Consider the following 27,366-nt stretch of genomic DNA (forward strand, 5'->3'; position numbering starts at 1 on the left):
TTTTTTTTTTTTTTTTTTTTTTTTTTTTGAAAAGATCATGTACTGTTAGACAAAATATATGTTGAAATAAAATACAATATGCATTTTATTAAAAAGAAAAAAAGAAATTTATGTTACAACTTAAAATGAAATATAGTACTCAATCCCTTGAAGTTCATTTTTTATTAGTGCACCATTTAAATTAGGGTTCTTCTCCATGTTCACCTAACAAGCAAGTATTTTGGTTTTAGGGCCTGTTCACATTTACTACTGAGCTGAATTGAACTGATTGGAGCTGAACTGAACTGAACTGAACTGATTGGAGCTGAACTGAATATTTTATAAGAGAGGAAAATTAGAAACTGAACTGAACTGAACTGAACTAAACTGGAATTAAATAAATATAAACAGGCCCTTAGAGTAGAAGTGAGTAAAAATTTAGAATTACCACTTTACAACTAAAATAATGATGAATTTGTCCAATGGTGAACAAGAAAAAGGGTGGGGCCCACAACAAATGCAAACTTGTCAAAATGCTCAACTCTTCCACTTGGAACATGATTTTAGTTATGTTAATTGTTTTTGCTAAATACTAGTATCTATTAATTTCATAATGGAATAAATTATGAAAGCTAAATATTTAGAAAAAACACAATAATACATATTAATAAGACTTCATTTGATTATAAATATATATATATATAAAAAAAAAGACTTCATTTGATAAATTGATCGGATCAACAAAACTACAAAACTAAAAGCCTGTTCATATTTACTGAACTGAGCTGAACTGAATTGAACTGAAGTGAACTGATTGGAACTGAACTGAACTGAACTGAAATGAATATTTTATGTGAGAGGGAAATTAAGAGCTGAACTGAACTGATTGGAATTGAACTGAACTGAACTGATTGGAGCTGAACTGAACTGAACTGAAATTAAGTAAATGTGAACAGGCCCTAAGGTAAACTAAACATGTAAACGACGACAATAACGACGCTTGAATTAAGATTGGAAGAAAGTTAAAGAGTAACAATAAATTTCTCAATTATATTACACAGATTTGTAACGTACAAGCATACAACAGTAGTAGTACTTGCTAAAAACCTCCCAAAACTGCTACCTGCTGCGGCACCTAATTAGCTCTTCAAACTACAAAAGGGAGGAAAATTCATCGCCGTCCCCAATATTACAACCAATTTACAATTTACACTCATCAATGAATCTTTAGTTCCTCAAAATACAATACAAACAATAATTACTATCACTTCCAATATACACAATTGTTTTCCAATGCACGAATGATTCCTCAAAATGGCAATTCTTGCTTGTTTTACGCTATTCAGAAGACACAGGTTAGGGAAGGTACTGCCAATTGGCAAAGTGATCTATGTCTCAGACGTGTAAGTTTACACAAGAACAAGTTCGTAGCGAAGGCTATTACCAATGCTGTCAAAAAGCCTTCCTAAAGGCGTGTCTCCACAAACGGGCAAGCCAACTATCATCATAACATTTTGAGCCAGTAGTTCTTTGCTCACGGTTATCTTTGGATGCTTCATGTGTGTCTGAAGTCATGATTGGTAGGGGAACCGCTAATTCAGCTGATGCCCCTACAATATTATTCACCATTTCTAGGACATCACTCATCTTAGGGCGTGATTTTGGTTGTCGAACTAGGCATCTGTTTGCAACAACTGAAAGCTTATGTATGGATTTGAGAGGATAGTTTCTACCCAGCCTTGGGTCTACAATCAGCTCAAACTTTTTCAAGTCTGAAAGGTATGGTCTCACCCAATCTATAAGTCTTTGCTCACTCTTAGGGCGGTTTTTGTCTATAGGACGTCGTCCTGTGATAAGTTCATAAAGGAAAACCCCATAACTCCAAACATCATTCTTGCATGTTAGGCGTCCTGTTCGGATGTATTCAGGAGCAGCGTATCCCAATGTTCCTACAATCTGACAAAAACAATAATCATAAACAAAGAATTCGTCAAAAACAGGTCAGTAGGTCATTTAAGAATGACAGTACAGCTAGAATGACACCATACAATATTCCATTAGTTGCCCTACAGCAAAAGTATTCTGAAATGGTCTTTTGCACAAGCCAATATGAGACATCACTACATCAAACTTTTTGTCATCATTCTAAGTTCTAACTAAAAGATCATCCTCTAAAAGGATGACTGGAAGAAATCAATGAAAGTGATCAGATTTATTGTGAAGAACAGTCCATATGTAATATAGAGGCATATGCCCTGTTCTTGCCACCTTATTTCCACTTTTTCAAGAAAGTATGTCTGAATAAGTATAAAATAAGTTCAGCTCATGTATGTTCACAATAGGGTAAATAAGGAAGATAAGTTCAAATAAGTTCACTTTAGGAAAAATAAGAGCTACACCAGAAAAATAAGTTCAAATATACATTAAGTTCAGAAAAAAAAAATACCCACCAGTTCAAACTACTTCAGAAAAATAAGTTCCAGTATGATTTCATTGCAATGCTGGAGACTGAGAAAAAAGAAAAAAAAAAAAAAAAAAAAAAGCCTTGTAGTGTATGGGAAAATGAACCTGGACATGTACACCTGGTTGTTGAGTGGGTTAGGTTGGTGGCGGTGCGGTTCGATAGGGAATGGTCAAAAGAGGGTCACATTTCATTGGACCAACACGGGTTGGGTCAACGTGGATTGCGGGTTGCTAATGGGTGGGCTAGAATAGGCAAGAAAAAAAGATGGAGAAAGATAAAAGTGAGTACATGTAAATTCTATAAATAAAATTATTTTACATTGCCTATTTTCTCTTTCAATTTCGTATAAAACTGGGCTAACATGCTGGCCCTCAACAATTTAATGGTCATATCCAGAAACCCTTTCACGTTGGCCGAAAACCTATACCATTAGGCTACCATTTCCAACAACTAGCAGTCCCTTTTGGGCACTCCCTCCGTTGCAGAATAATTGACACACAGTTTGACTTTTTTCACTATTCATACATGAACTTTGACTATAGCTTTATAGTAACGTATGTAAAGCACTGTTATCATGTAAAATTTTTTAGATAGGTATTAATACGAAGTTTCATAATAATAATATCTTTTTCATAGTTTTTACTAATGTTTAATTACATATATTAATGATCAAACTCATGCATTGACATGTGTGTCAAGTTTGACTATGTCTTTGGAATGGAGAGGGTATCCATCTTTTAAGCATATTTTCTTTCTTTGCTTTTTCAATGAGGGTGAAAAGTCTAGTAGCAAGGAAGACTGAGAAGGAATATAAGCAAATATATCTAGCTATTGGTAAGGAAGTTATACATATATTTGTAAGGATTGTTTCTGATGCGGGAGCAATAGACCAAAATGGGTATTATTGAAAATTCATGGAATTTTAAAAAAGCCTACACTATCTTTTAGTCATTATTAATTATTAGGATTTTTGCCTATGGGTTTTTACCTTTCACTTGAAAGGATTTTTCCTATTTTTAGGCTTTAAGAGTTTTAGTCATTAGGATATTTATTTATTTAATTTATTTATGTTGGGATTGTAGTTGGTTAAAATATGATTAGTAGATATATTAGGATTAGGATTCTTATATTTTATCTTAATTTAGGATAAAATTATTAGTTTTCTATCTTATCATTGTACGATTTGTCACCCTATAAATATGGGTGTATATCAATAATAGTTTAAGAATGAGAGAGATTTGTTATGGGAATTAATCCTTTGAGCGTTGCTCGTTTGATTGTTAATCAAAAACATCACTTGTTGCGACTTGTGATCATTTTCTAGTTGCGACTAGTAAGAGACCCTTTATTCCTGCGAGAATTAGGCTACTATCCTTTTAATTTTAGTGTAATTTCTTTAGTCCTTATTAAAATCCGAAGATCCAATGTTATTATAGCTTGCGAGCCTTGTGAGAGTCTTGAGAGATCCAAATCAGTTTCAAAACACACTCTACAGTAATACTTTCATTTTCAAGTATTCAATTATTCCCAGTTATCCATTACCACTCAAAAACCTTTATAGTAATATTTTTCACCTTTAAGTATTCATTAATTCCTATTACCACTCAATATCACGTCTAAAATGGTCATGATTTGTAATATAATAAATTAAGAAAAACACATGCGTGGGAATAAAGTTGCATTACCATGGACATTAGCATGTCTTTTTAAATTCACATATAAGGTCTTTACTATTACCAGTGCCACCATTTACCTACCAAACTAGAAGTGGCAGTAAAGTCTGTCAAACAAAAACAATTTAAAAGCACATACTTTGGATTCCAGCCCTTAAATGTGAATTAAATCAGATAGTATTTATAAGGATACCGATACTCCCACTCTATCGAAATATGTCCTCTTTAATCATTTTCTAAAAACACCTTAGAATTCGGGTCAAACACATACATAAATGGTTTGAGTAGTTTGAAAAACCATCGTAAATACCATCATTTTATTTATTTATTTATTTGTTTTTTTTTATTTTTTTATTTTTTTATTTTTGTAAAAAAAAAAAAAAGTATTGCTACAGAGAATCAGATATTCTAAGTGGGATGATCGGATGGGTTAACAAGAATAAATGGCGTGATGATTTAGATTACATGCTAAAATTTAGTATTTAGAAAGAAGCTGAAGGATCCTAAGAATCCTGTTGCGTACGGGTGTCATACAATGCATTGAAATGTGCAATTTTATATCACAAATTCAGAGAGGTCAAGAAATGAGTAGCAAACACATGAAAGAATCAATAACATACCGCAGTTGAGACGTGGGTCAGCCCATCAGGAGGGCCCAACCTGGCAAGCCCAAAATCAGACAATTTTGCATTCCATTGCTCATCCAATAGGATATTTGAGGATTTAAAGTCTCTAAAGATTATCTGTTTGCAGAAAACTGATTAGAGAAAATGAAGATGAAAAGATTGATTTAAGAAAGCAACATTGGCTTCATATCCACATACTCCATATATGATATACAACAATACTAACGATGGAGAAATTTTGTCATATACAGTTAAAATAAGGGCCAAGCAAATAACAATTCTAGAATAGCAAATACTTTGATTTAAGAAAAGTTAAAGTGAAAAGGCACTACTTTGATTACTTGTTGATTTGGAATACACATTTACCTGAATATCCATCTCTTCATGAAGGTAGGTTAAACCACGAGCGGCATCCCTGGCTATTCTTAGTCTCATAGCCCATGGTAGAAGTGTCCTAGACCTAGAAGATAAATGATCTTCCACACTTCCATTAGGCATGTATTCATATATCAGAAGCCGCTGAATGCCTCTCTCGTCATCGTCGGCACAAAAACCCAACAATTTGACGAGGTTAGGATGCTCCACTACTCCTAGAACACTAACTTCTGTAACCCATTCTTTATGGCCCTGTAAGACAGACATAACACAAAATGAGCAGCTGTTTTATGTCTGGATAGAACATGAAATTTAGCATCATGTTAACCAGCCATGATCTTCGTCAAATATTTGTAAATTATCTATGTATTAGATTTTTTTTGAGGAATCTATGTATTAGATTTTGATGGCATAAAAGTATTAAAATCGTGCATTTTTCTGACAAAGGCAAGTTCTCGTCATAGTTGTAAAAAAAAATACTTTACTTAGCCAGTAATGCAGTACTTCTATATGGATCTCATTGAGTACAAACAAATAAAGTTCACCATGTCACTGAAAATGTCCATATAATCACACTACCTGGAGGCTCTTCAGTTTACTCAAATATCCATAGGGTTTATGCAATTCTTGCTGCAAGCATTATTGTTTCTCTTTTTTTTGAAGGGCTGTTTCAACTATTGACAAATATCTTAATCATCATCAGAGTTAAAAGTCTTAACGCATCCCAAACAAACTTCTAATAAAATACTATAGCATGAACATAAGAACTTCATTTCAAGAAAATTTAAAAGGCTTCAGATTGCCAAGGTTAAAGCCTCACAAATGGATTCCACAGTCAAAGGATATATGTAAAATGTATAAAGAAGAAGAACAAAGAAATAAAGATGATTCGGAGGGCAAGAGACTACCCATGATATCATACTTGTGGATATCATCCTGCTAAAGGCAATCTAATATCTTCTAAAAGGAGATTATTCTTCATCTAAGGAAACCATAGAATCACCTGACACCTGGACAAAACTAGCAACAGCCTAACCTTAATACCAGGACAAATTTAGAACTTTTAACCAATTTCACTGCTCCCTGAAGGACTTAAAAAAACTGTTTCCATGACAAGAACTTGCCTTCTATACCTTACATATCAGGATGCTAGTTCACCAAAGTATGAGGTTAGCTCAGCAAAGCAGACTGTAAGTTCTGCTGTAGGGTTGATATTGAGATTTTGCTCAACAAACTAACAAAGTATGTGCTTAGCTCTTCGTACCAGATTACACATCTTATTTTTCTTCAAAGAAATCTCTATGCCTTCTTTTCCTTTCAGTATGTTCTCACAATCACTTTTGCTTCTACCAACCTTTGCCAATACAGTACTTTCCCTGGGCTTCAACATGGTAACACAGAGGGAACCACGAACTCTAACTCTTTGATCAGTTTCTTTATCAATTCCTTAATACTTCTATATGCTTAAATTCACATTTAGCCATTTCCATCTTACTGAATTCTTCTGTTCGGTTTTCTCATTGTCAAAATATATCATTTTTCTGTTAATTTAACCAAGAGCAAGGTCCAACTCTTAAATAAATGGCAATTATACAATGCAAATTCCATCATCTTGATCCATGACATAATCAAACTTTATGATTTTTTTAAAAAAATTTGAATTAAAGTATGTGAACTCAGAAGTTAAAGTCCAAGGATATCAAGATATGATAATTTCATGGCTTATTGTTTGTGTAAAGAGGGATAATGCAGAAATCAGCTGAGATTTGGATTAAACTACATAGAGTTCGGGACACATGCACACTTTAAGGAACTAATTCTAAAGGCATTATGGTTAGCAATGTTATTTCCCAAAGATATGTAAAAAAAATCTTTTGCTTATTTTACGACAATTAAAAGGCTGTAGGTAGCAGATAATGCTCTTGCATGTGTTACAGATTGCACATGTGGCTTAATTGTAACACCATAACTCATCACTGCAAAATCAATATTCAACACAGCCTCTTACCAGTTTGAAGAAGTGTATTGTTATGTGAGATATGATGACGTGGTCAATTCTAGCTTAAGGTCAGGCTTACCTCATGATTGGCTAAAAAAAAGATGCAAGAGAGTAGCATAACAATTCTAAATTGTAACTGATCTAGGTGCATCAAAAGTAATTTCACTCATTTTATCTAATAGTGATTCATTTGACATCTTCAAAATGTTTAGTGATCCACTAATCTGCTGATTCGGTTATACACAAGCAGAATTCTTTCCTACACAATAAAAACATTGAGATTGACTACCATTTCTATTAAAGTGAGGTCTTGAAAGTTCTGGATAAATTGCAGTCATAGTTGTCATTAAGTTTCTAATATCCAACCTTGGGAATTACCTTATGCTTTATAAAGTAACAAACAACCAGCTTTCAGGACAGTAATGCTGAATAATGTTAAATCCAATGTTAAAGCACATCATATGCTACATCAACTGATGGTTTACAATATGTTGGCCCAAGGTAACATTGAGTGTATGAATGTAACAAGAAGTATAAATTATATGCATGGGTTGACATATACTTATTGTATGCAGTTTATGTAGGCTCACTGTACATATTGTATAACGCATTTCCTCTTAATAAACTAGTCATGGTCCTTTCTTCTCCTTCCATATTCCATACTTCATATTCTCGTGTTGTTCATTAATTCTTGTTAAGTTAGTCCTCACAAGCCTTATGAATTTCCTTCTGAGGTTATTGACCACATTGTGATCTGTGCAGAATTTGTTTTTTTAATTATAATCCAGTCAGACAAAATTTTATCTTTTGATGAATTAATGCAAATTAACAACTCAGATTCAAAGATTTAGTGAGATCACTCCAACTCATTCATTAAGGTGAGGATGTGACATTGGGATGGAGAATAATTGCTCTTAAAATACTAGCAAAACCTCCAATGAACAACAGCTTCATAATTAAGAAGAAAAGAAAGAATAGGTAATTCAACAACTTAATAAAAAAAATCCTTCAATACAATTATTCACTGTAGGAGTAAATATAATGTATCCTTTTTACTGCTTGATTTACACAAATCACAATTCTAGTTCCTTATTGATAAAGAAGACTTCTTTTTTATCGTTAGATATTACCCAATAAATTGCCTATCTTTAGCCATGGAGGGATACAAGCTACTAAGTCAACCTTCATAATGAGAAGCGGCAAACTACCCAAAGCTGAAAAACCTATATCAAAAGGCATAAATGACACGTATTTTAATCTAAAGTTTTAAACTTGAATTTTAGTTTCGCAAGAGTATATCCATTTCATCACATTAGTAATGAACAGTTGCACACTAATTATCAAAAAATCAAAATTATATCAGGAACGAAGAATTCTGAGTGATATAGGTTGTATATTGTCACGGATCCAAGTAACCCAAATCTCAATGCGGGTCAACCCTCGATCAAGGTCTATGCAAGGAGGAGGAAAGTCAATCAAGTGCAACCAAGGGCTGCAACAGGGGAGGACACTCCATGCTTTGACAACTCCAAATGATAAGATGACAAAAGTAATTAAAGATCAAAGAAGGAAAGGAAGGCAACTAGTTTCTTTGTGCTTTATCTATGTTTTTCTTAATTTAGCTTTAAGTAATCACATGTATCCTTAAGGTCAGCTTGACCATCTTAGTTAAATATTGTAGTAGTAGCAAGAGAGAGATTATCCAGAAATTGAGTGAAAACATTTGGAGAGAGTTGTAGCCTCAAGCTGCTAAGGAGAGTGATAGCCTCAAGTTATCAATTGTAATCTTCTCTTTCGTGATCAATCAAGCTTAAGCCTTCCTTCTCATTAAATTATTGCCAAATTGCTAGTATTAATCGATTGCCGTAGGTAGTACATTACACTACAAGGTATGTTATTCATGAAAAGGATCCCTCCACCTCCCGCACACCCCCTCCCCCAAACACACACACACACACACACACAAAGAAAATTTGATAATGAAATTCCCTTATTTCAGCACATTCATAAGAATTCTAAGAGACATCTGGGATACAAAAGTAAGATACTATTTAGATAGAGTGGCACTTGTAGTAGTTCTATTATGTAGTATGTTATAGTAGATGTCAACTTTCAACTAATGGTTCGATGTTATTGTTTAAGGTTGGCCGATGTTCAGCACAACTTGTTGGAGTGGTAAAATAAAAACAATAAAAGTTAAATACTAGACTAAAGGCTAATTTTGGTAGTTTTTAGGCAAGTTTTTCAAAACACTATCCTAGAATTAAAAGCTAGTGCTCACTAGACACTACAACTTTGCAGAACACTATATTCAGAGTTGACAATGTTTAGACTAAGTCAAACCACTTTAAACTAGATGTTATTGGTCCCAGAGTTAGAAAGTTTATCATCGGGAAGAATTTATATATGTTCTAGAAGCAAGAAAAAAGATGATCTAGAGAAGTGAGTGTTGAGATAAATTACTTGCCTGCAGACCTCTTTTTCCTAGCTGTTTTACAGCAACATCTACCTTCACAGACGAATCCTCTACACTCTTAATCATACCCTTATAGACACATCCAAATCCTCCCTCTCCAATTCTAACAGATCGACTAAAACCTTTGGTAGCAGACTTTAGCTCTTGAAATGTGAAGACTCTCAAATTGGATGTTGATCTCTGAGACATGCTAAAAAATGAGTTTTTCCTGATGGAATCTGTGCTTGTATCAGATACATTCTGTGAATTGAATTCGGAGCCTGATCTATTTACTTCTTCATCACCAAGGGCTGAATTTGAAGACAAATTAGATACGACCTTCATTGCCTTTGGCTCCCCTTTCTTGGCTACTTCAGAGAAGGGAAAACACCCCATGGCTTCTTATTAAGTAAAATGTTGTGCAAACACTGCGCAAAAGAAATACAAGAGAAAGAGCAGGTTAGAATGATAAACTGGAGAACATGATTCAGGTATATAAAGAAAGAGAATCAAACTAAAAAAAAAAATGTAAGAAGAACAGTCATTAATTAGCAAAAGCATACTAATCCAGAAAGATTAAGGTCCAGCATTGGCAGCTACCTAAGAACTGATTAGCTAAAGATTCAATTTTACAACCTAAAATGCGATTATTATACACACCAAGGAGCAAGAGAATTGTAACTTGCTAGAAAATGCCATTAAAAAATGGTATAGGTAGTACAATTCACACTTTGTAAGAGAATTTATACTTGCTTTTACTTCCTCAATGTTCTGCCTTTGCTACCAAGGAACAATTCATCTCAACAACATTTTCTATGAGGGGAACACATCTATGGAGAAGACGGCACCTCCGACCAAGGTAGGATGTATAAAAAACAAACAAATACAGACAATTTACTTAACCAATAGTTTTATCATTTATAGGAAGATTTCTTTCCTTTTCTTCTCCATTTTGAGACAAACTTAAACCGTAACTTCACTATCATACAGTCGAGTACGAATTATATACAAGCAGGTGAAGAAATCAATCACATTCATTAAGATTAGAGGTCAAACAAGCTCCTATCCATAGGAAAACATTACTCAAATTGGTTGTTACTATTTTGAACATGTCAAGTTTGCTAGACTATCCCCATACCCAAATGAAATCCATCATAAACACAATTGGCAATGATCTCCAAAATCATATATCCTTCCCCGCTTTTCCATATCGAACATAATACAAGCAATTATCTAAAATACCCCCAAAATCAAAACTCATTACCAACAACATAGAACTTCCTAATTGAATTTTTCATCAAACAAACTAAAAATTCTAAAAATAACCAAAAAACTTATAATCCAAATGCAAACAAAACTTACATAAAAGGAAACATACAAACAAGTAAGTATTTATTACCTAAAATAGAATCATAAACCAGAATTTAAACCACCCAAAAGCAACAAGATATAAAGTGATCAAACCCCTTAATTACCCAGAAAGCAACTAAAAAAATGCAAACCCAACAAAAAAAAATACGGAGTAGTGATCATATTAAAACCTCAACAAATTCAAGCCCCCATTTTTTTTTTTTTTTCCATATTTCAATCTTCAATACCCAAAAAAAAAAAAAAAAAAAAAAAAAAAAAAAACCCAGAAAATTGAGCTCGAATTTTACCTTGTGCTGAGTTTGTAAGAGTAAAAGATAGATTAATTTAGAGAAGAAGGATCATATTCAAAGAATGGAGCAAGTTGAGAGATAATTCATGAGAAAAGGAAAGAGCGCAGAAAAATCAGAGGAGATGACAAGCGATCTTCGTAATTCAGAAAAAACACGAGAAAGAGAGAAAGAAACAAAGAAAGAGAGAGAGAAAAGAGAGTGTTTAAAAGTCTTCACACGGCAGGTGGAAGTCAGCTTGAAGTACCAACCCAAATGAGACTCTCGCTTGGAAAAGACATCTCTATCTCCGAGGATTGTGCTTTTCATTTTTTTTATTTCCAAAACTTTTTCTTTTGCCAATATTTTGTCTGCTATCTTTTTTATATTGGATACTAGGTTAACCCCGTGCAATGCACGATTTTATAATAAGAATAGAATTAACTACTTCCTCCACTTTCCTAATTAATTTCTATTAAATATGAATATACAATTTCAAAAGTGCACAATTTCATATTTAATTAGAAAATTTCAATTAAATTATATTATTAACTATTGTTAACAACTCATAAATAACTAAGGGCCGGTTCACATTTACTTAATTTCAGTTCAGTTCAGCTCTAATCAGTTCAGTTCAGTTCATTTCCAATCAGTTCAGTTCAGATCAGTTCAGCTCTTAATTTCCCTCTCACATAAAATATTCATTTCAGCTCAATTGAGTTCAGTTCAGTTCAGTTCAGTTTCAATCAGTTCAGTTCAGTTCAATTCAGCTCCAATCAGTTCAGTTCAGTTCAGTCCAGCTCAGTTTAGTAAATGTGAATAGGCCCTAAATAACATATATAATATGTGTAGAAAACCCAAAATTTAAAATTTCAAATGGAATTTAATTTTCAAAGTAGTTAAATAGGGTAGCTTAAAAAAAATAACATGACATCATCCTTGCATTTTGGAGGGAAAAAAATTAAATAAGAAAGTGACACGTATACAGTAATGACATCAGCGGTTGTTATTTTAGTGTGTGTGTGTGTATATATAAATATATATATAGATGTTTTGCTCAAATTAGAGGTGTTAATTCGGATGTTTAGAACGGATTTGGTGAAATCAGGTCAGGTCGAGTCTAATTTAACACTTGAGTCATGCTTAATTATGTCCAATTGTCCACGCAAGTCAAAATCCAGATCAGATATTTTTAGAGTCGATTTCAGATCAAGTCGGGTCAGATTGGGTGTGGTTTTGTTTGCTATCTAATCTATATTGAATATGTATGTGTTGCTAAAAGTAAAGGTGTTAATTTAGGTGCTGGGAATGGGTTCAGTGAGGTTGGAACTGGTCGAGTCTAATTTCAAACTTGGGTCATGGATAGTTATTGTGCTCATGTAAGTCAATATCTGAATAATATATTTTTCGAGTCGAATTCGGATCGAGTCAGATGTGGTTTTGACACCTCTAGCTAAAACAAGTCATTGTTCATGTTATTGATGGACACGTGCTTAATCTAATAAGTTTACAATAAGATTATCCGTGATCTTTTTATCACGCTAATTAGCAAGAACTTCTCCCTCTAGCCGAGAGCATATCTCACTAAAACGTGTGTTTTGTGTTATCCGTGGTGTTTTCTAAATTCAAACGTGAGGCTTTTCAACTTCTTCCTCCAATTCAAATCATTTTCTATTCAACTTTCAAAGCAATTATTTTACATGCAACCAATCAGTGTTCAAGGTTGCCCCCTGTGTCAGTTTTATCCAAGAAATCTTTCTATCTTCCTTTTGTTCTGTTCCCTCAACCAATGCTGTGAAAGCTATCTTTACACTCTTCTGCTCCAAAATCTTACTTGATGAATCTTGGTAAATCATTGCAAGTACTATCAGAAGTAATCTAGCTACTGATTTAAATTTAATTTCATCCCTTTTGCCACTTGGAAGATATGCAATTGCTGCTCCTTACTATTTCAGATACACCGGAGCAGTATAAATAGCCATTGAAACCCTCCCTGCTCTTTCATCTCCCTCTTCCCCCTTCCTTCTCTTTTCTTCTAAAATGGCAAACTCTCCTCCCTATAGGCACCCAAATTACCAGGGTGAAGCACCTTCTGCTAAATCTCTCCGTTTGGGTGGACTAGCCGTAGCTCCACAAAACTTTAATTTTCTTGGCCTAATTAATTATAATATGAGTGTTGTGGGCATGTTCATAGGGTCGAACCCTCCCTCAGTTAAATATGTCCAAGATATTGTCAACAATCGTTGGAGAAGGCGAGGTGAAATCAGAGCACACATGTCTGGCTTGTATTACATCTTTGAATGCGCCAGGCCATCAGATCTAGCTGCTATCATCAGGATGCGTACAACAATTTTCAATGGGAGAATTATTAATCTCCGAAGGTAACATCGCTCTCTAACCCCTCAATATCTTAATTTTGATTCTATAAGCATGTGGGTTCGAATTCATGGACTTCCATTTCTTTATTTGACTCGTGAATGGGCTACTCAAATTCTCTCCCATGTGGGTTATATTGAGGAATTCGAATTCTCTAAGCAAGGTCTACCACCATCTGCTGATATGTGGGTGAAAATAGTGATTGACCTTCGCCAATCTATTATACCTGGTTGTTTTTTTCCCCTGGAAAACGACCGTATTATCTGGGTCCACTTCGGCTATGAGGGGCTCTTTCGCTTTTGCAAGAACTGTGGTTTTGCAGGTCATTCTGAACAGCGATGCAAAGTTCGTGAGGATGTTGCAAAAAGACGGCTAAAGTGTCGTGTTGCAGCACTTGAGAAACAGGGTATGAGGGTCCTTTATGGCCCTCGTGAGCACTCTTACTACTCGAATCTTGTTAGAGGTTTGCCCAATTACAGACGATACAGGGATCAAAAAGCTAATCTGGTGAGGCCGGAGGAACCGGAGGATGTGCTCATGGAAGATAGAAATCTGGGCGGAGATGGTGGTTCGGACTCTGACAGCTCCTCTGATGCTAATGGGGGAAGCGACAACTCTGAAAACTTCTATACTGGGTCAGAGCACAATTCTGACTCTTCTCAGGAGCAGGACCACAATTACTCTCTTGCACCACAAATTGGCAGCCCGCCAGGAACCCGATTGGGCCTCAACAGTGACCCATATGCGGCGTTTTACCCTTCTGCTCAGGGCCGTCAAAACGGGCCAGCTCGGGCTCTCTCTTTCTCTGAATGTGTGGTAAATCCTACCCCTAATGTTTGTTTATTTCAAACTGTTAATTCTATTTCTTCTATGGATGCTATTCCAAATTCTGGCAATGGATTTGTGACTCCTCAACACGATCTCTCCTTACATCTCAACTCTATGCCGAGGCAAAATATGGTATAGTGATAAGGGATGGGCCAGTTTGCTCTACTCCTCTACAAAACTCATCGGTGCCGGAAAATAATCAATGAATTATTATAGTAATAATAATTATAATTAATGTTTAATAATAATAATAAATAATCAATAATTAATAATTATCATAATAATAATTAATATTTATAATAATAATAATAATAATACTAATAATAATAGTAATAGTAGTAACAATAATAATAATAATAATAATAATAATAATAATAATTATTATTATTATTATTATTACTGCAATTATTATTATTATTAATGTTAATAATAATAATTGATTTTTTATAATTAAAATTAATATTTAAATATGATAACTAATTTTTAAAGATAATAATAATTAGTAATAATAATATATAATAATAATAATTATTATTATTATTATTATTATTATGTGGTAATAACAATAATAACGATAACAATAATAATAATAACAATAATAATAATTATAATAATAATAATAATAACAATAACAATAATAATAATGATAATAATAATAATAATAATAATAAAATTTGCTCTGCTGCAATCTGCTCTGCTCTGCTGAGATTTGCTTTGCTCTGCTCGGAAGTTCAAAAGAATAGGGCATAAGAAGGCTAGGAAAGATTTTGATAGCCTTTCGAACCTAAAATTAAATTTAAACATCCTCCAAATACTAAAAAAGTATCTATAGGCACACATAGGAATATATACTTCCAGTTTTAACACCCAGTGCAAGGGCCATGTGCTTAAGCAAAATTGGTGTTAGTCTCTAGAATTGCCAAGCAAACGAGATGAAGAATGCGGCAGACAAAATCTTTAAATCTGGCGAGTGGCGCAATGGGTTGTGCCTAGCCATTTTTGCGCTCATCACGAGACCTTGATTTCCTATTTGGAGATCAAATGGTTTTGTTTCCTTATCCCTTAAGGCATCAAATAGTTATCCTGCTCAGCTTACAAAAGGACATGATTAACAACATCTTTAGTTCGGTGAGTGGCTCAATGGCTTACGTTTGGCGCATGTTTAACGCTCATAGGTAGAACTTGATTTCTTATTGGGATACATCATGGTTTAGTTTCCTTAGCCCACAAGGCATCAATTAGTTGTCCTCCAAGACTTAAAGAGGGTCAACTAGCTTAAAGAAAGGCATGTTGCGTTTTCAAAAAGGTTTTGGTTCTGAAAAGTGGTTTTGGGCTTTGAAAGTCAGTGTTGGGCCCCATTAAACAATTTTCACTTTAGAAAAGTGATTTGGGGGATTTTCAAAAGTGATTTTGAAGTTTCAAAAGAACTATTTGAATTGCATAAACATATCTTGAGCTTTAAAGAGCGCTTCGTAGTTTTTTGAAAGGCTATTTAGATTACTAGCAATTACATGCTAGATATTATTTCTTACAATTATGAAAGCATTAAAATTCTAGATACTACTCCACAATTCAATGTTGTTAAAAAAGAATAACTAAAGGTACTCATATTTTAATGCTTATACACTAACTAACATTAAAACTGTTATTGGTTTCATTTCTTTTGGACTACAATCATAAAGATAAAAGCTATTATCCGACTAATAACCCCGCTTATAATAAGAAATATTAGACAACGATTCCAATGATTAAGACTATATCCACTTTGCATCAAAGATCCACAACGAGTTATTAGCCACACTCCATCATACCTACATTTATAGAATGAAACATGGTCATTTTCAATATAACATTATGTCACAACCAAATTTTGTCACTTAATTAAATGTACTTAAATCTCTACAAAATTAATGAGTTACCAAACTTTTTTTTTTTTGGTATACTTAAGCGTGAAAAACGTACTTTTCAGCATTTGCAATGACAAAAGCCTCTAAAGCCCATTTTGAGTAGGTAAATTTTCCTACTTCAAACATAATTTTGCTTTCTTTGTCTTGGCTTGCAATGAGTGATAATACTACTGGAAGAAGCACACTCCACTGCAATGTACATCAAAAATAAATATTAAAATTTGTAAAAATAAAAGGAAAGGTAATCCCTCCATCTTTTTTATTTGCTACATTTTTATGCAATTTTGTTCTCTTTGGGTTTTTCTTCATCAATTAATGTATCAAAATTGAATATAGAAAATTAAAAAAAATTATAGGGAGTGCTAAGAAATGGTGTGTTTTTTAAGAAGCTAATTTATATAATTTACCAGTTGTGCAGGCCCTGGCTGGAGAAGTATCGCTAAGCCGTAAGCTACCCCAGTCACACAATACACAAGACAAACCAGGACTATGTAATTGGCTAAGAAGCTTGATCTTGGATTGTTAGAAAAGTAAAACACTGAGAGGTAAACCAAAGGCTTAAAAAGAGTGTTAAATTGATCTATTGTATCTTTAGAGAGAAAATATGCCAAACTACTCATTCCGGACGAACTTTCTCTCCAATATTGTAATCTATCAAGCGTGAATGATCTCAAAGCTGAAATCTTGCATAATAGCGCTGCCAACAAACAAGATACACAAGTATTAGAAACATTTTTTCTTATTAATTAAAAAGTGTATATGTGGAGGTCAACTGGAAATAACTACATTTTCCGTGTCCTGTTGTTGTTCTTGTTTTCCTTTTTAGGTGTATTAAAATGATATTTATGATTAGAAGATTTCATTCATGATCTTACTTTTTGTACCTAAAGAGCCCCTACAATTTAACGAAACTACATATAGTTCCCTCATATTGTACTAAAAGTTGTGCCACCATTCATTTAATATTTAATAACCCATCTTTTTTTTTTGTTTAGTTTCTCAATTACCAATCATACTCAATTCATACCCTTTCCTTTTATTTGTTTCATTTCTCAATTTTCACCATTACTCAATTAATAATTTTTCATTTTTTTTTTTAAACTTCTAAAAAAAAACCTTGTCAAAATACCCCATCACTATTTTCAAAAAGTGACAAAGTAAGTATAAATTAATGGACTTGAAAAAAAATTTAATTAATTTCACATTAAATACTTTAGATTTATGTTTAACCAAAAAAGTTTGAAAATTCAATTTTGCTATGAATTTGTAATTATTATGAAGCAATTAATGGTGAAAACAATCTATGTATCTAATAGATTACTAATTCTATTATATTAATCAAATTCGATGCTACGTATATTGTGTAACTCATTAGAAATTCAATTAACAATGATTTATTGAAATATGTTCTTTTGGGAAATATGTGTTTCATTATATAACAAGTTTATTTTTTTTCTTTGATTACTACTCTTATTCTTTAGCTCATACTATTTGTTTCTCTATGACAAGCTTTGTACACATGTAGTAGTTAAATTAGAATTAATATTGAATTTCAATGCAAGTATAAAAAAGAAAAGTCATTTTAGCCATATTACTAATTTATTCCACGTTTTTAATAAAATATTAGTTGATTGTTGGTTGAACTCTACTGGTCATATCTAATAAAAAAAAATTTGAATACATTTTTATTATCAAGGAGATGATTATTTTAAATATAATTTGAAACTATGCCATGAAATACATTGTAAACTCTTTTTAATAATGATATCTTGTTATGGACTTATTCATTTTTTTTTAAGAAAAAAGAATTATTACCTTAGAAAAATAGTTACACATTTTCTAGTTCATCATGTTGCAATATATAAATCTTAAGAGATGACTATATGTAGGATAACAAATTTAGCGGAGATGAATTAATAATTTCTTGATTCAAAGATATGTATTTTAATAGTAGTCTAATCATAGGTTTGTTATTGCTTAGACCTGCATATGACAAAGAGATTTAAAATATGTGAAATCCCTATAGTATATAGAAAAATTTTAAATACATAAAGCCATATTGTCTAGGTTAATGGTGTAAATTTATGGGTTTTGGGGCATCAAAAAATACTTACATACGGCAATAACAGTGTAGTTATAACCAATTGCACCAAATGTTTCATCGCTCACTTTAGCAAGAGTTCCTAAACAAGCTCCGGCAAGTAAAAGAATTAAATAATCCACAGCTTGTAATTTAGCTTCACGAAGTCTTTGCTTTCCAACCCTAAAAAATAAGTCAAAAAATTAATCATCTAATGAAATAATTTGAATAACATGGATAAATATAACTTAGGTTAGGTAGAGTACAATTATATATGAAGGAATAATGCAAGTTCTTTAATCAACCTTGAGAATTTTTTTGCTAAAATATTTAATATTCTTTTTTTACAAATATGACCAATCCATTAATATTGTTCATCAATTTAAGTTTAATACATTAATAGTATTACATATGGTGATTGGAATTATAGATTCACAATTTTGATTATTTTTTATAATAAAGAATTAGAAACATAACATACCTTCCAAGAAAATATCTATATTGTCGCATTATCCCAGGGGTTATGCGATTTGACAAATCTTGTTTTTTTAAGAAGTTGTGCTTAAGGTGCTCTCGTCTTAATACAAGTGCACACTTAATTTCTTGAATAAGATCTCCAATAAAAGATTTATCATGTCGTTTATCAACATGAGGTTTTAGAGAGCTGTCAGGGGAAGAAGTGCTAGAAATTTCATCACAAAGATGCAACATATCTTGAGGTACTGGATAACCATTATGAAGCATCCATCTTACAGGAAGTTGTTCACGTGTAACATTAGATCCTGACTTAATTATTCCCTCTAAAATATCAATATAATGATCTGGAGGAGTAACTCGTTCAGGTACAATGATCCCTAGACCTGCAAAATATTCTTCGACTTTCTTTGTTGGGCCATGGTACACTGTTAGACCTCCTTTGGCAAGTAATATGAAGTCGTCGAACATTTTAAACAATGCATAGCTGGATAACACATGAAACATATGTTACCATACAACAAATCTTCATATTAAAATTTGATTATAATAATAACTTGGTGATAAAGAAATCTACAAGTTCTATAATACTTCACTAGGAAAAATACATTATCAACAATCAACCTAATTTTACTTTCCATCATGGAGAAACCGACTTATTTATAAATTTGTTATTGTAATTATATTCTTCTTCATGTGAATCCCCACCTTTATAATGTATGATACAACTCTTATGAATAACGTTTGAACAATCATACCCTCTAAAATTTTTATTTACTTATTTGCCCTTATTAATGTTTATTGCCTTTTTTTAACTCTTAAGAATAGTGTGTGGACATTTAAATCCGTAAAATATGTGTTTATGCATTTTCATCGTCAATACTATCAATAACTAAAGTTGGAAGGCCAAACCGAAAGAGCTTCTTGGACTTAGCTAACAATGATGCTCGCGTTAGCCGCCCTAGTATAAGAAAATTTATGTTCTTTAATAAGTAGAAATTTATGATATTAACACAAAAAAAAAAGTTTATCTTATTTGAGTAATCATTAAAAACCTACTCCCTTCCCTTAAAAAAATAAATAAATAATAACTAAAATAAATAAAAAAACCCTACTCCCTCTATCTTAGAATAATTGATATTGTCAAACTAAACACACACGTCAATGCATAAATTTGACCTTAATATATGTAATTAAATACCTGTATTAGTAAAAAAATCAAAAAAAAAAAAAAAAAATCCAAAAAGTAGATATTATGAAATTACTCAATTTTTTTTTTAAGTTAAGAGCATATTCCTAACCTTACTGTTGTTGGCTTGTAGTCTAACAACTTTTAACTTGCTTTTGTGTAAGTATTCACTAATAATGCTAATAACTAAGATCAAATGAAAAAAAAGGCTCTTAGAATTCGCTTAAAAAGGTTGTGGAGCTATATCATCATGATGATGATAAAATCCCAATAAATGAAATGGTAATAATTTTAAATTACCTTGGTTGGTGGATGACCATGCATATGTTTACTCCTTCAAGAGCTTCACGTCTAAGAGCTCTTAGAAGTAAAAGAGACGAAGAACTGTCTAAACCAGAAGTTGGCTCATCTAATATTAATAATGAAGGTTCCATGACCATTTCTAATCCTACGTTTACTCGTTTTCTTTGTCCTCCAGATATCCCTCTTTTCTCAACTGTTCCCACTAAAGAATCACGTATTGCTTGTAGCCCTAAAGCTTCTATTACTCTTTCTACAACCAGAACCTTATCGGCCTTTGGAAGATCACCAGGTAACCTGCATATTAAGATATACATGGACTCTTAATATGTTAAACAGTCATTTAATTTGTATTACACATAGACTTATCAATTAATTAAGCTAAACAAATTGAGCATTATAATAAGTTTTATATATGCTTTCTTTTATACAAGTTTACTTTTTAAATTAAATATTTTAATTACTATTTTAACATTTCTAATGAACTTATTTAATAACATGTAGAAAATAAGTAATAGCTTCGTACAGAAAAGTAAACATACAAATAACATATATATTTTATTGAAAATTTAGATATGAGATTGCCTATAATAATAATAATAATAATAATAATAATAATAATAATAATAATGTTTATTAAATAACTCAAATTTTAACTATTTTATAAACACTCAAACATATTGTTTATAGATAATATGTTTCCTTTTACAAAAATCAAATTCAAGTGATATTTACTTTAAAAATTAATTGTCTTGAATGTGCATATATTATATTTTTATAAATTTATTAATAGTTAAATTTAAAGTCACATAATGATTTGAAACTCTGTAAAGCAAACTAACTAACAAGATTATATTTTAGTAATATATCGATCCTTAATAATATATGGTGTGCTAATTACAGTATTATACTTCTAACTTTTACAGTACGTTGTTTATATGCAATTCACCACAACATAATATTTTTAGCTTGATTTGTCAATAAAAGAGTTTTTTTTTTTTAAAAAAAAAAAAATTATCATTTAGCTTACCTACAACGAGCACTGAATCTTAAATTTTCTTCTACAGTTAGGTTCCCGTGCACAATATCATCTTGTGGGACAAACCCAATGATCCTTTTGTAAGAGTGAACTGATTCATTTTTCCCATTGATGAGAATTTGTCCCCTTACATTACATCCTGTGGCTTTTCCCGTGACAGCCGAAAGAAAAGTAGTCTTCCCGGCACCAGAAGGACCCATGACTGCGGAAACTCGACCTGGCATTAGTTTTCCTGTAATGCACCGTAATAAATGTTTGTGTTTTCCTTTTAATGTTAAAGTTAAATCTTTAAAAGCAACCTCCAATAAAGGCCTTTTTCGGATTTCGGTATCAGTAGCCATAGAAATTATTCCAGAAAATGTAAGGTTCTTATTTTCTTGTTGCATGGCCTTCTCTTTTTCAAGTTGCCCATATGCATACTTAAAAATTTGGCTTCGTGTGTGTAATTCTTTAGCTTTGAATTGTTTTTTAATATTTTTATCCCCAATCTCCATATTAAAACCCTCATTACTATCCGGATCATCCTCAATTTGTTGCATCATTTTCGTAAGTTTGCTATGTCCTTTATTTTTTGATTTTGAATCTGAAGAACCTGTAACATCATTACTTGTAGATTTTGGTTGAAACCCTTTCGATGGGTCTTGCCTTGTAGATTTTTTCTTAGAAAAAGTGCGCGATAATTGTTGTTGTAACCCAATAGCGCGATTTCTAGCATTTTCCTTTGCTACTTTCCACCTTTCACGAGCTTGTGCAGTTTCTTTTGCACTTCTTATTGCACGCTCTCTAGATCTAGCTAACCTTCTTTCTCGAGTAGTAAGTACTTGGTCTGAACAATTATATACAAGAAGTAGACTGGTACTTAAAATAGCCTAAAAAATAAAAATTAATGCATTAGTGAATATGCATATGCTACGATAAAAAAAAACAAAAAATAAAGATACAATCATGATGTATATATGTAGTAATAATTAAGTCATCCATCTAGCTTCACCTTTTCACCCTTATTCTATCATATACTACCTCCGTTTCTTTTTAGTTGACACGTTTTGACTTTAGCACTATTCATACACCTTCCTTTGACCGTATTTTGTGCTTTATACGTAATGAAAAATATAGTCACGTGGGATCTTGTTAGATTCATCATGTCATATACTTTCAAAATATAAACTTTTCATAATTTTTGCTTATCTATAATTAAAGATATTGATGATTGAATAAGTGCATTGGCAAACGTGACTAAAGAAACGTGTCAACTAAAAAGAAACGGAGGAAGTACTTCTTATGCTCTCCAAATTCATCTCACTTTTGTATTGGTCTTTCTTCAGTATTCTTTCAATTTTGCCTATTTTCATATATTCTTAAATTAGATAATTGTGGTTTTCCCTTTCTTTCTTAAGCACATTCTCTTTTATATTACAAAAAGAGCTCAATTATCTCTTTTTTCTTTTTCTTCGTAAGCGTTGTTATAGAAAGTGAAGTAATATAGAGAATAGAGGAGGTGATAACTTCAACGTTTTTTTTATTATTATAAAATGTTGGATTTATCTCAATGTACAACTTTATTATCAATTATTTATCAATTTTACTAAAGGAATTAAATTATATGTATATTAGTGATTACTGTAGTGTGTTGATTGAAGTCAAAATAGAGTAACTAAATTGCTATATAAGGAATAAGGTTTTTGTACAAATTACCATAGTTTTGTTTTATTTCTTATTTTCCATGCACTTTGTACAAATCATATAAAGTGCTTAATCTCTTTATGTGTCAACCTTCGTATCAAAATAATATCAATTCAACATTTACATAAGTATATTTCCACATGGAGTATAATAGTAATATTTCTATGACAAAATGATAAAATGAATATCGAACACTTACAATGAGTAATATGCCGTAGGCATGTATATTTTGATTAGCAACTTTATCGTTACAACTAGCCAATTTGAAGCATGCTGTCATGAAAAGTTATGAATGATGAGGCTTTACAATAAGGTCATCAATCATGTTCTCACAATCGTTATGATTTGAATTCAAATCATTAAGTTATATAGATAGCTACATGGAAAATTATGAATATAAAATGCCAAAACAATTTTTGCGTTACTTAAAGTCAGTTGGTTACAAAAAAACTAAATAACAGATTAATTAATTTAAAATTTAAAAAAAAAGTGATTGAAGCTCTAAGAGTTATAAGAATCTGTGAAATCAAAGTGATTATGAAATATTCCATAATTAAAGCATAGTAACAATGCACCTGTAAATTGTTTGATATTTAAATAATTTAAAACTTACGTTTTTCTTGAGTTGAACCCTTTCTACAATAATGCCTGAAAATTCAAAAAATTATATAGTAAGCTCATAAAGATATTAGTATAAGGCATGTTAAACTTATTTTACACAAATAAGAGCACATCACAATTAAAAAAAAAGTTAATATCCTAATATATATTGCATTTATGAAACGAGTTCAAATTAAAATTATGACAAAGTTTTTGAACTATATACAATACCCGACACTACATGGAAGTTCTTCAACCGTAGATGGACAGTATGATCCTGGTGCGCAAAATATTTCATCACTACTAATGACATCGGACCATACATCAGCTCCACCACATGTATGATTAGGTTTTCCTGGCGGTATTTGGTATGTATAACTGTAAAACAATGTTTAATATAAAATCTAAAATAAAATCAATAATTTAGAGATGTATCATAAAACTTTAAATTTATTATGACTTACGGATCACATCTGCCTGTAGTTTTATTGAGGGTAGCAAATGGACAATAAGCACCTAGTGGACACGCTACATAAAAATTGAACACAAAAGTTATATTATTAGGGTGAAAAAAATATTGAATATCAAAATTAGTTATCAAATATTTAAAAAGGCTATTTTATTTATGAAAAATATGACCCTAAACTCAATTTGGAATATTCAAAGATAGTATTATATTCAATGGTGTAAACATTACAATTCTATATTGCTTTAATATTAATAATCTCTTCATTCCTATAATTTCCAATATAACTTTATTTCATATTTGGTAAAATGAAAATTATTCTATCATTTCTTGCCCTATTTAATTTGTTTGATCCGCTTTATTCTACACTATCTTTCAATCTAATGACCTGTTTTTTTTACTTTTCCTTTTTTTTTTTTTGAAAAGCACTTCTAATATACTATGAGAAGGTTAACAAATTTTAGGCGATACACTAAATATCACATCAATTTTAAAATTATTAATTAATTGATCAACACTCTAGGAATATCACCTTATTATAAGTTATCTAGGAGAAAAAAATGATAATAATATATCAACACTCTATATGTATATAAAATATGTCTTGGCTATAAGAATTTACTTACGAATCATGCAAGTGACACCCTTGGGGCAAAAAAAGCCAGCACAACAAGGTTGACAATCTTCGGTCCTATCTGGAATGATTTTTGTGTTTTTAATATCAGCTTTGCGATCTTTACCAACACTGCATGCCCACCCCGGCTCACATCCATCAATCCAAGAGCTTAAGTTGCAATTGTTATTTGGCTTAACATAACTTGAACTCATTTGGCCTCCACCAATTAAACTGATCATGTAAATCTTAACTTCTGCCGCAGTGCATACTCGTTTTGGAACATCTATTTACATACATTAAGAATTTTTTTTTAATAAAACATAATAAGAGATTTCATAAACAATATAAACCCTTTAATGAGTTTAAAGAGCATAATTACATGATGTAGAGCCGCAAAGTGTATTGAATTATAGTGGGATTGCATTTGACTTGGATTATTTCCGATCCCAATTTATAAAATGAATTAATGAAGATTAACCAATACTTTAACAATCCTAAAATATAGTGTGTAATTCATTTAGCACAATTTTCAAGACTTACCTTTAACCATCAAGGTCTTAAAATACACATGACGAAAAGCTATATAAAAAAATATATCATAAAACTTCATTTTGAGACCAATCTAACAATAACTTACATGATTATGGATTTTTTATACAATTTTTGCACAATTTAATTAATGTTTGATAATTAAAAAAAAAATAGACGCTAATTATAAAATGTTGGGAGTAGTATAGAATATAGATTTCACTTGACAAAAATGACTTGATTATCAAGAACCCCCTTATAGATTAGTATAATGTGTCATACATATTGCTATTGAAATGATTTATAGAATGTGACCATCATATCCATCATCATAATTTAGTTATGATTTTATGTATGCCAAATTATTTTTTGTATAGATATAGCTCCTAATCATAATTATAATGTAAAAAGCATGTAAAAAGAATTATGAATTTGGATGTTTCACCTTTAATTTTCTGCATGCAAGATGTTAAAAATCCAAGATCATTTGAGAAATTAAAAGCTGATTTCCAATCAGCTTGCCTGAAATGGAAAAAAAAATCATCTCAAAACCTTCAAATAACTGAATAAAAAAATAATAATTCAAAATCACGTACACGTCCTTTATACAGAAGCCCAAATGTCTTTTGATATCTGGTTCAAAAACATGAGTGATATTGGCTAGTTGATTATATAACATCTGCGCAACAACTTGAAGAGCTGCTGGATTTTTAGCTTGATTATTATCTTCATCTAAATCATCTTGAGAATAAACAACACTTGAAGATAAAATGATTGCAAAAATGATTACCAACATAAGCAATTGCAAAAGGGAATATTGACAAAATCTTACTTTTGTCATATTATATATGATTGTACAACTTTCAATGATAAAGATTTTTAGATTGAAATCAGATTGGAAAATGATCTAAAAAGTAATGATAAAGATGACATTCTATGAAAGTCTTGTTATTGGTAAGAATAAAGAAAACATATTCAATATATACAAAAGCAATGTATTAATAGAGTTTGAGGCATGTATAACTTTTTTCATAAAGCCTAAATCATTTTGGTAAGAATCAATCATTGGAAAAAAAAAAAAAAGAATAATGCGGTTTTAAAGATTCTTATCTTGTGATGAAAACCAAGATGAGTTAGTGTGTAAAAATGGATGAAAATGACATAAAATTTTATTTTATTTTATTACTTATTTAGTTTTTGGTTGAAGATAACTTTCTAACATGTGAATTGATGATGTAACTGGTAGGGAGTAATGATTGCCTATATTAAAGGAAGTTATATAGGAAAAATATGCACCTCTTTTTTTATAGGCATGAAGAAATATCTAATACACTAAATTTCTAATAGGTACAATTCTTACATACCATTCCCACAAAAAGATTATATAGTTTCAACTTCCTTAAAATGTGAATAATGGCTTGTTAAAAAAATGGCTTTTAAATTTTATTTCATTTGATTTTTATGTTGTACCTTACATAAAAATTTGGAGAATAACTTTATATAGATTTAGATGAATTGTTGTAATGTAGCATGTTTTTATAAGAGAATATCTAAACAAAGTTTCTATAATTCTATTACTTTTATTTAGTTTTGCTTACTTTTAAATGAAAAGAATATGACATCATCTCACCGTTAAACAAATATAATAAAAATTATAAAATGGTTTTTTTAAACATAAAACAAGCTGGCCGTCATTTTATACATGAGATTCAACCATATCATCAAAGAAAAAAAACTCATTACAATTATCAATTTCAAGTTTACCAAACGTGCAATTAAGTATGGTTATGAATATGCAATGTTTGCTAATACCTTTTTTTTAAACAATTTAAGTAAGTTTGCTAATAATTTTTGTAGTGGATTATAGTGTTTTGATTGGTCGAAAAAAGTTATAATAAATCACTACTTTATCATAGCATTTCGGGATTTGTTGGTAACTATACTGTGATTCTCTATCAACCAATAATAATAATGTGGGATCATTACCATAACATGGTTAAAACTTAAATTGTTTGAAGTCCAGATACAGCAGGGTATTCTTTCTACCACTCTGTTAATACTTAATCCAAATA

The 27,366-nt window shown here is 31.4% G+C and overlaps 2 protein-coding genes across 3 annotated transcripts; both read right to left on the reverse strand.

The window, feature by feature from the left end:
• Positions 1 to 1,001: 1,001 nt before the first annotated feature.
• Positions 1,002 to 11,501, reverse strand: LOC145616621 (serine/threonine-protein kinase PCRK1-like). Of its 2 annotated transcripts, none has more exons than XM_081671375.1 (5): positions 11,230 to 11,501; positions 9,584 to 9,999; positions 5,109 to 5,369; positions 4,737 to 4,859; positions 1,002 to 1,935 (listed from the first exon to the last, which is right to left on the reverse strand). In XM_081671375.1, the coding sequence occupies exons 2-5, from the start codon at positions 9,965 to 9,967 to the stop codon at positions 1,432 to 1,434; spliced, it is 1,272 nt and encodes a 423-aa protein (XP_081527501.1). In that variant the 5' UTR covers positions 9,968 to 9,999; positions 11,230 to 11,501; the 3' UTR covers positions 1,002 to 1,431. The 2 variants fall into 2 exon arrangements, with proteins under 2 accessions (XP_081527501.1, XP_081527502.1); XM_081671376.1 differs by lacking the exon at positions 11,230 to 11,501 and adding an exon at positions 10,971 to 11,125.
• Positions 11,502 to 16,042: 4,541 nt separating this feature from the next.
• LOC145618324 (ABC transporter G family member 28-like) lies at positions 16,043 to 26,135 on the reverse strand. The gene is made up of 14 exons (XM_081673102.1): positions 25,891 to 26,135; positions 25,740 to 25,816; positions 24,777 to 25,049; positions 24,149 to 24,212; positions 23,916 to 24,062; positions 23,698 to 23,732; positions 23,284 to 23,357; positions 21,393 to 22,270; positions 20,363 to 20,659; positions 18,881 to 19,360; positions 18,434 to 18,582; positions 16,727 to 17,016; positions 16,375 to 16,508; positions 16,043 to 16,223 (listed from the first exon to the last, which is right to left on the reverse strand). The coding sequence occupies exons 1-14, from the start codon at positions 26,133 to 26,135 to the stop codon at positions 16,067 to 16,069; spliced, it is 3,300 nt and encodes a 1,099-aa protein (XP_081529228.1). The 3' UTR covers positions 16,043 to 16,066.
• Positions 26,136 to 27,366: the final 1,231 nt, after the last annotated feature.

The sequence above is a fragment of the Chenopodium album genome, chromosome 26 (assembly GCF_948465745.1).
Source record: "Chenopodium album chromosome 26, dcCheAlbu1.1, whole genome shotgun sequence".
NCBI classification, from domain to species: Eukaryota; Viridiplantae; Streptophyta; class Magnoliopsida; order Caryophyllales; family Amaranthaceae; genus Chenopodium; species Chenopodium album.